General features: G+C 33.9%; 1 protein-coding gene and 1 long non-coding RNA gene across 16 annotated transcripts in view; one reads left to right on the top strand and one right to left on the bottom strand.

The window, feature by feature from the left end:
- Positions 1-12,471, bottom strand: part of LOC141419754 (uncharacterized) — a 279,105-nt gene that overhangs the window by 155,040 nt on the left and 111,594 nt on the right. The gene's annotated exons all lie outside the window — the stretch shown is intronic.
- The window catches only part of Nrk (Nik related kinase), a 121,644-nt gene that overhangs the window by 61,145 nt on the left and 48,028 nt on the right, over positions 1-12,471 (top strand). For both annotated transcript variants that reach the window (XM_074063282.1, XM_074063283.1), the window contains exons 6-9: positions 2,081-2,191; positions 3,919-4,009; positions 6,545-6,675; positions 8,382-8,436. In XM_074063282.1, coding sequence (XP_073919383.1) covers positions 2,081-2,191; positions 3,919-4,009; positions 6,545-6,675; positions 8,382-8,436 — 388 coding nt within the window. The remainder of the gene's footprint in view (positions 1-2,080; positions 2,192-3,918; positions 4,010-6,544; positions 6,676-8,381; positions 8,437-12,471) is intronic.

Below are 12,471 nucleotides of genomic sequence, written 5' to 3'. Positions count from 1 at the left end.
AGTTCAAACAGTGGTTCTCCAACTTTAGCATGCATCAGAAGAGCCTTATAAAACACAGAATGCTGAACTCCATTCACAAAGTTTTCAATTCAACAGGTCTGAGATGTGTATGAAATTTTTATTTTCTAATAAGTTCATAAGTGATGCTCATCCTGCTGGTCTGAGCACTACACTAAGAATCACCAATTTAGAGATCTTCATGTTTTTTATTTTCTTGTTAACATGAATCCTCTATTTTCTGACAATTCCAGCTGAGATTTTATTAAATATTGCTGCACAATTTTAATGATTACTATTTTTTATTTTTTGCATACACCATTTGTATTTTCATATATCTTTACTTACAAGTGTTTTCCTCTTGACAGTATGGCAAACTATGAGAAATGTTGCAGTCTTCTTATTGGATATATATTATTAGTACTCAATTCATTCAGTCATTCAACATACATTCATTGAAAACCATTTATTTGCCAGGCATTCTACTAGATGCTGGGGATACAACAGTAAGCTGAATAGATATGCTCCTGGCCCATTGGAGCTTATAGTCTATTTGCAAAGACCAGTGTCAATCATACAGTCACACAAATGTACAATTAGAAGGAAAAAAACATGGTTCTATGAGGGTGAATAACAAAAATAAACTAAATTAAACTTGGGAATGAGAAACTCTTCCTTAAGGAAATAAAAGCATGAAGGATGAGTAGGAACTTAAGGCATAAATACACTTTATTGTCCATATAAATCAGAAAAAACAAATAGGAAGTAAGCAAAAAGAAAAATCACCACTTACAAATCATATGTGCCAGGCACTGTGCTTATAAAGCCAGGAAAATGATTGTGAATGCCACACATTCTTTTTATAATCAAGCTCTTTGAACTTCCATAATATTAGCAAGGTATTTCTGGGTTCATTTTAGGAGAATGGCTTTAATTCAGGTTACTCATGGTTCAAAACGAGCACCTTATTCTTTCCTTACCACAGTGTATATGCTGTGCCCATTTAATATAGAGTTAGCTCTTAATTCCCTACATGAAAATCAACTGTTTGTAGTTTAAGTGTTTAGCTTCCTCCTCTCTTCTGGTGACAGTATACTCAGGACAAAGGCATGCAGTAATATCTGTGGTAAACAACTGTAATTTAAGGGGGTAGTTTTCTGAAAGGAAAATATTAACATCTACCTTATTAAAAGAGATAAGGTAGTTAATTTTTAATATTCAGTATTGGAGTTTATCCTTTTACTTTCATTTATCTATAGTGTCCATTAATTGTCTATGGATAAAAAACATGCTTTGCTTTTTTGACAAAGCAGTTTTGATGTGAGCAGTGATGCAGATACCTGCACTTAAAGGAAAGTTTATTAAGTCACGCTGCTCTGTCCAACAGTTAGCTAATACTATCTGGGAGGAAATTTACTAGTTGGTTACTCAATTGATTGGTGGCAAAAATTTTTTGGACAAATTCTGTGTATGAATGTAATAAAATCAAAATGAAATACTACAAATATGTTAACTTTAAAATAGGTTTTCCTTAGCAGTAATCCCATTTGGAAGAAATTATCCTATAGAAATTCAACTGACAGCTTCCCCTTGGGAAAACATAATCTGGAATTTGAAAATATAAACAAAACTATGGAAACCAAACCTAGTCTTAGACATTCCATTTTCTACTTTTCCACCTCCAACCAAACTGTTCATTCAAATATTTTTTCTTTCCACTCCAACCATCACCCAGGCTAGTCCCCTGCACAAGATCTTTTCCAAGGGCATTTATTCATTGTGTTTTCCATAAACCAAATGTTCTTCCTTCTAATCATATCAAAGCAATTCCTATGATTCAATGATTAACTCAAATCCCTCATCTTGGTTACATATCCCTGGTGTGGTACCTGGCTTCCATCCTCCACAAATTCTTTCTAATTCTACTAGTCTTTGGAGTCTTCCAAGATACAATTAAGACAGTGTTTTCAGTGCCGTAGTCTCTAAACATTACATATAAATACAAGCAATATAGACTGGAACTCTCCAGGTATTTTCAGAGAATTATTTTCTATGCTTTTATACTCTCATGGCTTCCTTGCAGATGGTGATGGAGCTATGTGCAGCAGGCTCAGTCACTGATGTAGTGAGGATGACAAGAAATCAGAGTTTAAAAGAAGATTGGATTGCTTATATCTGCCGAGAAATCCTTCAGGTGAGTCTTCATATAATCCTTATCCCCTGGTCTTGAAAGAACTTGGTAATAATACATACAATACACCTTATTTTTCATATCCAAATATAAATTCTAGATCAGGGAACCCAAAAAGGCCAAAAATATTGGAGAAAACATATGCTTAGGTGATATCCTTCAACTTCAAGATAGATCACAAGACTGGATAACCAAATCTTTCCAAATCATAGCCTTTCATGACTGTCACGTTCGCTCTACTATGTTCAATGGATAATGGAAATGACCACTTGGAGCTAGGTGCCAGTGGCTCATATTTGTAATCAGAGCTACTTGGGAGGCTGAAATCTGGAGGATTGTGGCTCAAGGCCTGTCCAAGCAAGTAGTTTGTGAGACCCCATCTGCAAGATACCAGAGCAAAATGGATTGAAGTTATGGCTCAAGTGGTAGAATGCCTGTTTCGCAAGCACGAAGCCCTAAATTGAAACAGTAGTCCAACCAACCACCCAAAGAAAGAAAGGAAATAACCACTGGATTACCTTTTATGTTATTATGAATTTTAGAGTTCTTAAAAAAAGAGGCATAGTCATATCATCACAGATTATAATGAAGATGAGTCAGTATTCTAGAAAATGGCCACAAACTATCTGAAATAATTTTTCAGACACATAATCCTCTTTAAATACTGCATCACCTTTTAAATTTCCTACACCCAACTGGGTGAGAGCAACAATATAATTAATGTACCAAACTCACATTTTTCTTTGTTGTTTAGTGCTTAGGCCTACCCAAGAAGGATATTAGCAGAAGTGAACAGGACCTCTGAACGTTGATAGAATGTCCTTCCCCCATTTGATTGGATTCCTTTGTGATAATAGCAGAAATGGTTAAGAGTGAAAATTCTAAACTAAGTATAAATTCCAATTTAGCATGGAATTTACACTGTTTAGCTGTGTGACTTTCAGTCAATTACTTGATTTTTCTAAGTCTCACTTTCCTCATGTGTAATGTGTTGTGATATTTGTACCTTCCTCAAAGAGTTGCTGTGAGAATTTAGTAAATTACTGCATTTAAAGTACTTAGCACAATGCCTAGTAAAGAATAAGGGCTCAATAAGTATTAGCTGTTTTATTGTTACTTCTATTATTAATCCCCAGTTGGTGTTAGGAGCAATCTCACCGCAGCCTAACACTTCCTACCATGTCATGGTTTAACCAGGTCACGGGTTAGGTTTAATGGTGAATGGGCTAGAGCCAACATAGCAAGCCAACACAAATTGCAAATGCTTTAAAATGAATTTCCATAATCCCTCAACTTCTCAGCCTACAAGGCTGACTAGAAATTATTTTGGACTAAACAAATGGTTGGAAGAGAAATAAAACAAAACAATGGCTGAGCTATGATATAGTTAAGATGTCCAGGTCTTTATTGTTATGGTTAGTTGGAAATATGGAAGTTAGAAAGGAAGGTAAAGTGGCCCAATGTATACAAATATTACTTTTTGGTGTTCTTTTTCTTTCATGGGTGTCCTGATTTATTTTCCTTTTCTTATAGCCAAAAGTAGTATTTCTGGGAACTGGTTGAAGTCATTCCAGCCTAAAGAAAGAATTTTGTCTGAAAGATCAAATGTGGGCCATTTTTCTTACCAAAAGTTTTTCCAAAAATACTAAGAGCAGTACCAGAAAAGAGAAATATTTATATACTGATGTAGCTTTTTTAATGTGCATATATATATATATATATACATACAGGGATTAGCACATCTTCATGCACACCGAGTAATTCATCGGGACATCAAAGGTCAGAATGTACTACTGACTCATAACGCTGAAGTAAAACTTGGTAAGTTTATTCTTTCCATATGCTAGATAGGGCCTAAAGCATCTTTTTGTCGTGGTATTTATCATGTGATTGCCAACATCTTTTACTTATTTGAGGTGGGTCTTCCCTGCCTACAAAACCAGTTAAAGTTGGAAATTTGCTTTTGAGTGGAAGTAGGGCAAGACAAAAAGGATGTACCTTATGAATTATTTGAAACTATGTAGTTAAAACAATTTCAAATTATAATGGTGCCTACTTTCTGGTCATTGCCTTACATTCTATCACAGATAGCTATTATATTTTTATTTCAACAATTGAGTTGAGAATTTATCATATGCAAGTTTGTGTGTTATGGACAAGGGTTAAAAAATAAAATTATTACACACCACAGAGCCATATTTTCCCAAGAATATCAAAGAACTTTTAAACTACTTATACACAAATTGCTTCTTTGCAATTTTCCCTCAAATATTTAAAGAAATAATGTGGATCAAAAGTGATGCTCCAAAATATCCAAATCAAATTCAGAATTTGAAGTGAAAGGAACAGAAAATCCATTGCTTTCTATTCCAGAGGTTTAGAGTGGCATAGTTTATTGGAAAATAATTACATATGTTATATCACAGGTACACAAGGAAAAATGTATTGTACCTTTTAGTATTTATTTGGCTTTTAAATAATGCTATATAAATTATGTCACTACTATACAATGGCAGATAACCACATTGATATAGAACATAAATCATTTGTATTATTTTAATTAAATCAACTCTTTTTAAAACATGTCTCTTAACATGACTTTAAGATATTTCCCACTTTCTTGCTAACCAAATAGAACTAAAGTAGAGATTTTGATCATTCATTTTGAACATTTTTTACTGTACATTTGTAAGAGAAGTTTGAGGTAGTAATTGTTTGTTTTTGAAATAAGTGAAAGAAATTTCATGAAAATGTATTATCTCTTTTGTATCTAAAAGCCACAAACCTGGAAATACAATTTTAAGAAACAACATTAAAATACATGAGAAGCATGTAGATTTCTAATTCAGCTGTATAGAATAGGCAGTCCACCATAAGACTAAAGACTGTGTTCACATATAGAGCAGCACTCCCTTATACTTGAGTCAAGTTGCTAGCCAAACCTACCATTTGCAACACAGAAAATAAATTGTAAATAAGTAAAAAGTCACTGAAGTGTTTGCCACAAAACTCATGTACTGAAGTTAATGTACTTTGAAAGAAAAACCTTTTAGTGCTAGAGTAGAATTTAATCAGGCTTATTTTGTGCATAATTGTTAAACAATTATTTTTAAGTATCATGAGAAGATTGCAGAAGACAAATCTAATGATAGCCAAAGGAAGTGACAGCAAAAAAAGAGGAAAATGATTATGTTGTGATTACAATTAATCAATAACCTTCATATTCCAGTTCTTTACATCATTTTAGAAAAGATTAAATTATGCCATTTTTGAGGTTTAAATTCTACCTTTTATTGTAATTTCAGCCTTTATTTCTCTATTTATCACTTTCTTGTAGTCTTTTCTTCTTTCATTTTCTTCTCTGGACATATGTCATATATCAGTTTATGACCTTCAAAGTTATTTCTTGGCACTTGAAGTTGGCCATCAGAAATAGTGGGAATGCAGAGCTCTTATTTTACCTAGTTCTTTTTTTAAAAAAATGTCTGGATAATGAGATTGTGCAACACCCAATGGTGATCTTCATGATACTTTGGATACTTTTTTTGTTCTTGTTAAATCCTTTCTGAAAGACTGCCTTAAACTAGTAGCTTTTCCTTTCTTCCCCTAAATTCTTCAAACTACTTTTCAGTCAATTCTGTTTGCCATCCTCTAGATTCCTGGAAACCATTCTAAATTAGAAAATCTACTTCATTTTTCATCCCTGCCTTATTTTTTCTGGAATAAATAGCACCAGTCTACTTTAGCCTTTTTTCTGTCTGTTTCTGAGGATACCACACTAAATATTTTCTTATAATGTATCCCACAGATGAATAGGAAACTGAACTTTTATAGCTTAAGCTAAAATATAGATGCCACAGTAAATATTTGCATCTGGTTAAGAAGATCTGTGTAAGAATTTTAAATTCTGCCAGAAAACTCATTTTTTATCACTGTGATAGGAAGCTCTAATGTCGTGAGCGAGGCTTCTTAATCAACTGCTAATAGGGTTTATATTTCTTAGTTGTTGCTTATGGTGCTTTCCTTCAGTTTGGTGGCAGGCCCAAACACTACATATGTTATCACTTCAGAGGTTCAGGGTGTACCGATGGAACTTTATTTTTAATATTCATGGTAAACATTCAGCCAAACCTACTGTAGATTTATAATCACACTGTTGAGTCTCATTCCAACATAAATAGCAGAAAAAGGTTATTTCCCAGTATTCCTGGGGTAGACCTCATGGTAAAGTTTGCTCTGCTGGAATGAAAATCTGTTATCCATTGTGGCTTTTGTATTAGCTTTCCAAGTTAAAGTAATAACTTATTGAGCTTTTTGTTCCTGATTAATTATTTTGACATATGCTGAATTTTGTAGTGGATTTTGGAGTGAGTGCCCAGGTGAGCAGAACTAATGGAAGGAGAAATAGCTTCATTGGGACACCATACTGGATGGCACCTGAGGTGATTAACTGTGATGAGGACCCAAGGCGCTCCTATGATTACAGAGTGAGTGTGAGGCTTCAAACAGTTGGAATCATTTAGAAAGTATTTTGACTAACATTTATTTTAATGATAAAATAAAAGAATAAAAGCAAGCAGCCTTCCTTTCACATTAATTCTAATAGGAAATACTAGCCTCTATTCTTATATGTGGTTTGATAGTATGCATATTTTCTAAGAATGTAGACATAGTAGACCTTTGAGAGTTATTAAGATTTGAAGTAGAATATCTAGTTCATGTTGCTTGCAACTTATTGGTAAAGATGGGCTTTATTTGGAAATTTAATTTCCAGGGACAGAGATTTTTATAAACTTAAAAATTAATAAATGTAAATCCAATAATCAATCTCCACAATAACTTAAATCCAAAAAGAAAAAATAATTGATTGCTTTGGGTAATGGAGAAAATCCTTGGTGCATGGTTCACCTCGAAAACCACAGAAAATCATTGGAAAAGATGAATTAAGTAACAATTTATGCTATTTATTAAAGTTTCCACTGAAGCTGAAATTTGGACAATATACATCTATGTACACTTTTTAAAAGCTGATGTGGAAAGATAAAACTCTCCATTTGCTATAGACTGGAAAACTTCACTTACTCTCCACATCATAAGTCATCCAAACAATTTGTTGTGGTCTCCTGAGTGGAATCTAGGACTCAATACTTGAGGTTGATTAAGTTTCATCTCTTTTCCAGTTCCGTAAATGCCCTTTGCTTGATCTGCAAAATAATTATTTACTGAGAGCCTATGACATGTTCTGTGCTATATTAAGAACTATAGAGACTATGGAAGCATAAATTATCATGTTGTAAAAATAGTGCTTTAAACGTACATTTTTGCACTCTTCTAAAAACTTTCACCTGTATTAGTTATTTTTGTTTTTTTATCCCCATGTAATAGAAAGAAAGCTTTATCTTAGACTATTGAAAGAATTGAAGCTAAGAGATTGATAAACTGGGTATCCAAAACTTAAATTAATATGAATCATTCAGTCAGTGTTCCTCTAGCCCTTATGCCCTTTCCATGCTCTGAAAAATAAGTGCAGTTAATAATGATGAAGATAATTCTAAAAGCTTTGTGATAATTCTAGCTTCAGTTACTGTATTGCAGGACATACAGAAATGTATATATATTTATATACATGAATAAATTTCATAATGTATATTCATAATGTATATATAAAATATAAATTGATGCTTAATATATAAATTATTAAATGTGTTTTTATGTTTAATATAAATGTAGACTATATTTATATACATTAAATGTGTATATATGTATATACAGACAAACATGCACACCAAGGTGCTATTATAAGTCCCATTTTACATAGAATGAAATTGAGGTAGAGAGAGTTATATCATTTGCCCATGATCATACAGCTGTGGGTCTATGTGTTAAGACTTCTTTATGGTATGTTCCTTTTGGTGTTTCAGGTAAGGCAACAATAGCAGTACATCCAAGACAAACTTTCCTTTCACTGAACCTCATTCCATATCAACTTACTGTATAGTGAGGTACTGGCAGGTTATAAGCTGAGATAATATCAATATTATATAATGTCCATCTATATTAAAACTTTGTTATAGAAAGCCTATAAAATTACTCTGGCATTGACACCCCTACTATCAGCCAAAGATTGTTTTGAAATTCTTAATACTTATGATTTACTTTTTTAAGTGATTTTTTGTCACCTTTTGCTTTGCAGAGTGATGTGTGGTCTGTGGGAATCACTGCTATTGAAATGGCTGAAGGGGCTCCTCGTAAGTAAAAATGTCTGGTTATTTTTGGTATTTGTCAAAAGTTAGGAAAATGTACTGTACAAATCTATCTCTCTGGAAGATGATGAGACTGCCTCTTATACCGAGCAGCTTTTACTGGTCACACAAATGTCACCATATGTATTAACCCATAAATGGTGGCCTGCTCAGTGATTACTAAATGCTTTTGTCAGAATCATAAGATTTAGATATATAAGGACAACTTATGCTTTTATCTTCCTTATGATACCTTATTTTAGGTTGACTGAGTAATATTTTAATTTGGCCTCAGTATTATTTGGTCCTGGCAATCCTGAGAAAGAATTCAAAGGCATTCCGATTTATATTGACTAGTGGAATATTTAGGTTCAAGAACATCTATGGACACACGCTACTACTGCTTTATGATAGGATAGTTGAGAAAGTCTCCCAGTAGTTCATTGAAATTGAACCAATTTTCAGCAATGTTCCAAATTAAGCATTCCTCCCACACACACCTTTGGAGTCAATCCAGAACACCTTTGGTGACTTATTTGCTCCCTTCAGCCACCCCAATGCCCTTAACTATTTCCTCTTGCATTCCCTACTTCCCCTTCATTTAAATGACCTAGTGGGAGGGATCCTCTTCTCTCATGTTTTTCTTATAGGAAAATGAAAATAGAATGTGAACTTGGGTATAAATCACTGATATCCATCATAATGTATGGTTCCATAGCACATTTGCTGGCTTTAATATTTAAATCCAGATATATAAATGATAATGCATTCCTTGTAATGTTGTGTGAGAAGTGAGAGAAATGCCTTCAGGCATGTTTGTTATTTTCTTTCCCAGCAGTCTTTTTATATGTTTTCATGTTCCTGTACAGCAGCCACTCACCAAACTTTATAAAGTTGAACTATATTAGCATTGTTTCACAAGACCAGTGACAGGGAAAGCAAGGAGTAGAAATGGTAACAGAATTCAAACTTTTGGTGTCCCCTGTGATACCAACCAATGAGGGGCTGAAATAAAACTAAGACAGACATTGAAATCAGTTTGCTACTGTCTGTACTATAGTGCTCCCAAACTTCAAAATACTAAGTTGGGTGAATAAAAAATTAATGATGGAAAATATTAAAATGTAAATGATATAGCATATGCCACAAATGTAAAATTGAAATGAAACTCATCATCTTCTGATTATTTCTGTTTGGAAAACATGCTGAGGTTATGATAGATTGATGAGCAGCAACAGCTTTTCCTCGTCCTCCTCTTCCTCTTCATTCTCTACCTCTTTCTCTCACCCCTCTTTCTTTAAATATGCAATAATGGTATTTCATATTAGTATTGATACATGAATTTAGTTGCAATACATGACTGTAAGATGCATGACTGCATCTTTTCTTTCATTATTTCTGAATGTTCCTCATAAGTCTTTCTCAAAAGACTAGCATTTTAATTCCAAAATATTAAGTCATGGGAGCAAGAAAGAAGTGAAGAGCAGATTCACATGAGTACAGAAAAGGTGCTTTTCACAGAATATGCAAATAGAAATCATCTTTGAAAAGATCAGTGAGGACCAAGAGATTTTGAACTCAAGGAACATGAAAATAAGGCTAACCTGCCTAGATAAATAAGTGGAATGGTACAGTTTTGACCACAAGCAACATTAGATAGCTACCCTCCTAAAACATTTCTCTTTCACAAACCTCCTTTAACACTTGAGTATTCACTCTGCATGACAATGATTATCATTAGTTTAACTACAGCAACCCTTTAGGTTAGGATAATTATCACCTCAGAGCAGAGGGTTTTCCAAAGATACAGCTATCTGATAATGGCCTCTGACAGCCAGATAACAAAAATATCTCCCTTTAGTCTTTATTCAGTAAGTCTTTCCTGGAGAAACAATGAATAACTTCTCATCGAAAGGGTGCTGGAAGGGCTTTAAGAAGAGAGAACTTAACACTTGCCTGCAGGATTGCCTTAAGTCCTTAGGTTTTGGGTTGGAATTTCAGCAATATGGCAGCCTTGAAAGGCGAGGACATTGCTACTAGCCAAATACCACAAGAGTAACACCAACTAATGTTGAAGAGATGTGCTTCTTAGCCTCTGTCCTTTACGTAAGGATAAATCTTTTCCTTGAAGAGAAACAGGATAGGGTCAACAACTGTTCCTTATCAAGTGTTTATACCAACCAATTTATCTTAATCTGGACCATATCTTCCCCTGTTTTGTCATTCTCCATGATATTGTCAAAATTAATTTTAATATTGTGGACCATTCTTGCAGAGAGCCCTGTTTCTATTCCTTGTAGTGTCCCTCTCTCATACCCTATGTTAATCTTTACCTGAGTACTTCATGACTTAAATGTACCCTGTCTCATCAAGAGGCTCATTCCTTCAGTATTCACATTTATACAGGTCTCAATATGTGGTAGGAATAAACCACATTATTTAACATAATTCAAACTAAGCCCAGTTTAATATGTGTCCAACTCCTTAAAATGTGTGTTTATACAAGGAGGTTTGCAATTTCAAAGGAATGGGCCTTTAATTGTGAACACATTGGCAGTGTTATGAGGTATGGTTTGGAAAGACCACTTACAGAGATTACTAAAATTAGACCATTTAGGAAACCATCCACAGCCAATGTTAACAAGCTTTTACCCACCTTATTCTTCACTCTTTTGTGTCCTTTTCCCTTTCATTAATAAAAATTTGCCTTGTCTATGGCCCAACTCTTGACTCCTGAAAATATTGTCTGTTGACCAAATGATGCTCAATGTTAATAAATGACAACTGTTTAATAGTGTTCAAAGTCATCATATGTTTAAGGCATGGTACCTAATGACGGATTGGATAAGTTAAGGGAATTAAAAGAGTTAAATATGATCCTGATCTTGTGAACTTGGAGCTAATTATAAGCCTGAATTATAAGCCTGAACCTTCTATGTATTTATACCCATGAAATTGAGAATAAAGCTTGACCTTAAAATGACTGCCTTTGTACCACCCTAATAAAAATAACTCTGAGGAAAATTTTTCTTACTATGAGATGGCAGTTTGATGCTGCAGGTTTTCTGGGGATGCATGTACATAGAGGAAGGATAGTTCTATCGGGAATCATTCATATCAAACTGTCCTCACTTGAATGACAATGCTTCTGGTGTTAGCTGAAATATACACCATGGCTCTCTAGTGGAGATTTTTTGCACTGCCAGTTTTCATTAATCGAAACACAAGAGGAAATAAGTGACGCGATACACATATTTAAACACTTACATAAAATCCCAGAATTCCCAAACTAATGAAGTAATTAACTTATAGAGCCCATATTACAATAGTCTTTTCCTGTATGTCTGTGTGTATGAAAAAGAAAATGTAAATTCAGACTTGAAGTGTTGGATACTTAAAATCTTATAATATTAATAACTTTAACTTCTATATGATAGACACTTTTACTGACAGATTGCTATTTGATCCTCATCACAATTTTTAAAGGTTTCTTGCTACATTTCCTGTTGTTCAGATGAAGAAACTGAGGCATGAGATAGGTTAGGTGATTTGCCCAAGGTCATAGAAGCAAAGCTAGGATTTGAATACAGATGATCTTGCTCTGGAGAACATATTCTTAGCTACCTCTTTTCCTAGGACTCTCAGCTTCCAAAGTAGATTCTTCTCAGCTTTCTAGACGAGTAAATCATCTTTCTTTACACATCATTGTGCTTAGTTACTTTTCTAGCTGACTTTTTCAGTCTATAATTATATACTATACTTTTACAACACAGGAGAGTGTCTCCTCTTGTGATGAACTTTTCTGGTATTTTTTTTTTGGCAGCACTGGGGTTTGAACTCAGGGCCTCATGCTTGCTAGGCTTGCTAGGCAGGTTCTCTATGTGATGAAGTTTTCTAATATAAATCATCAACTTAGCACTTCAACAATTTTATCTAATATAATTTATTATTGATTTGTCACACCCAGTAATGGCAAAGCTTTACAGTATTATACAATGCAATGCAATACAATGCAAGTTTGTGTTAAATGAGCTTTGCCTT

Source organism: Castor canadensis, chromosome X (genome assembly GCF_047511655.1).
Source record: "Castor canadensis chromosome X, mCasCan1.hap1v2, whole genome shotgun sequence".
NCBI classification, from domain to species: Eukaryota; Metazoa; Chordata; class Mammalia; order Rodentia; family Castoridae; genus Castor; species Castor canadensis.
Note: the sequence above shows the minus strand (reverse complement) of the source record. Positions and strands in the feature narration are given on the sequence as shown.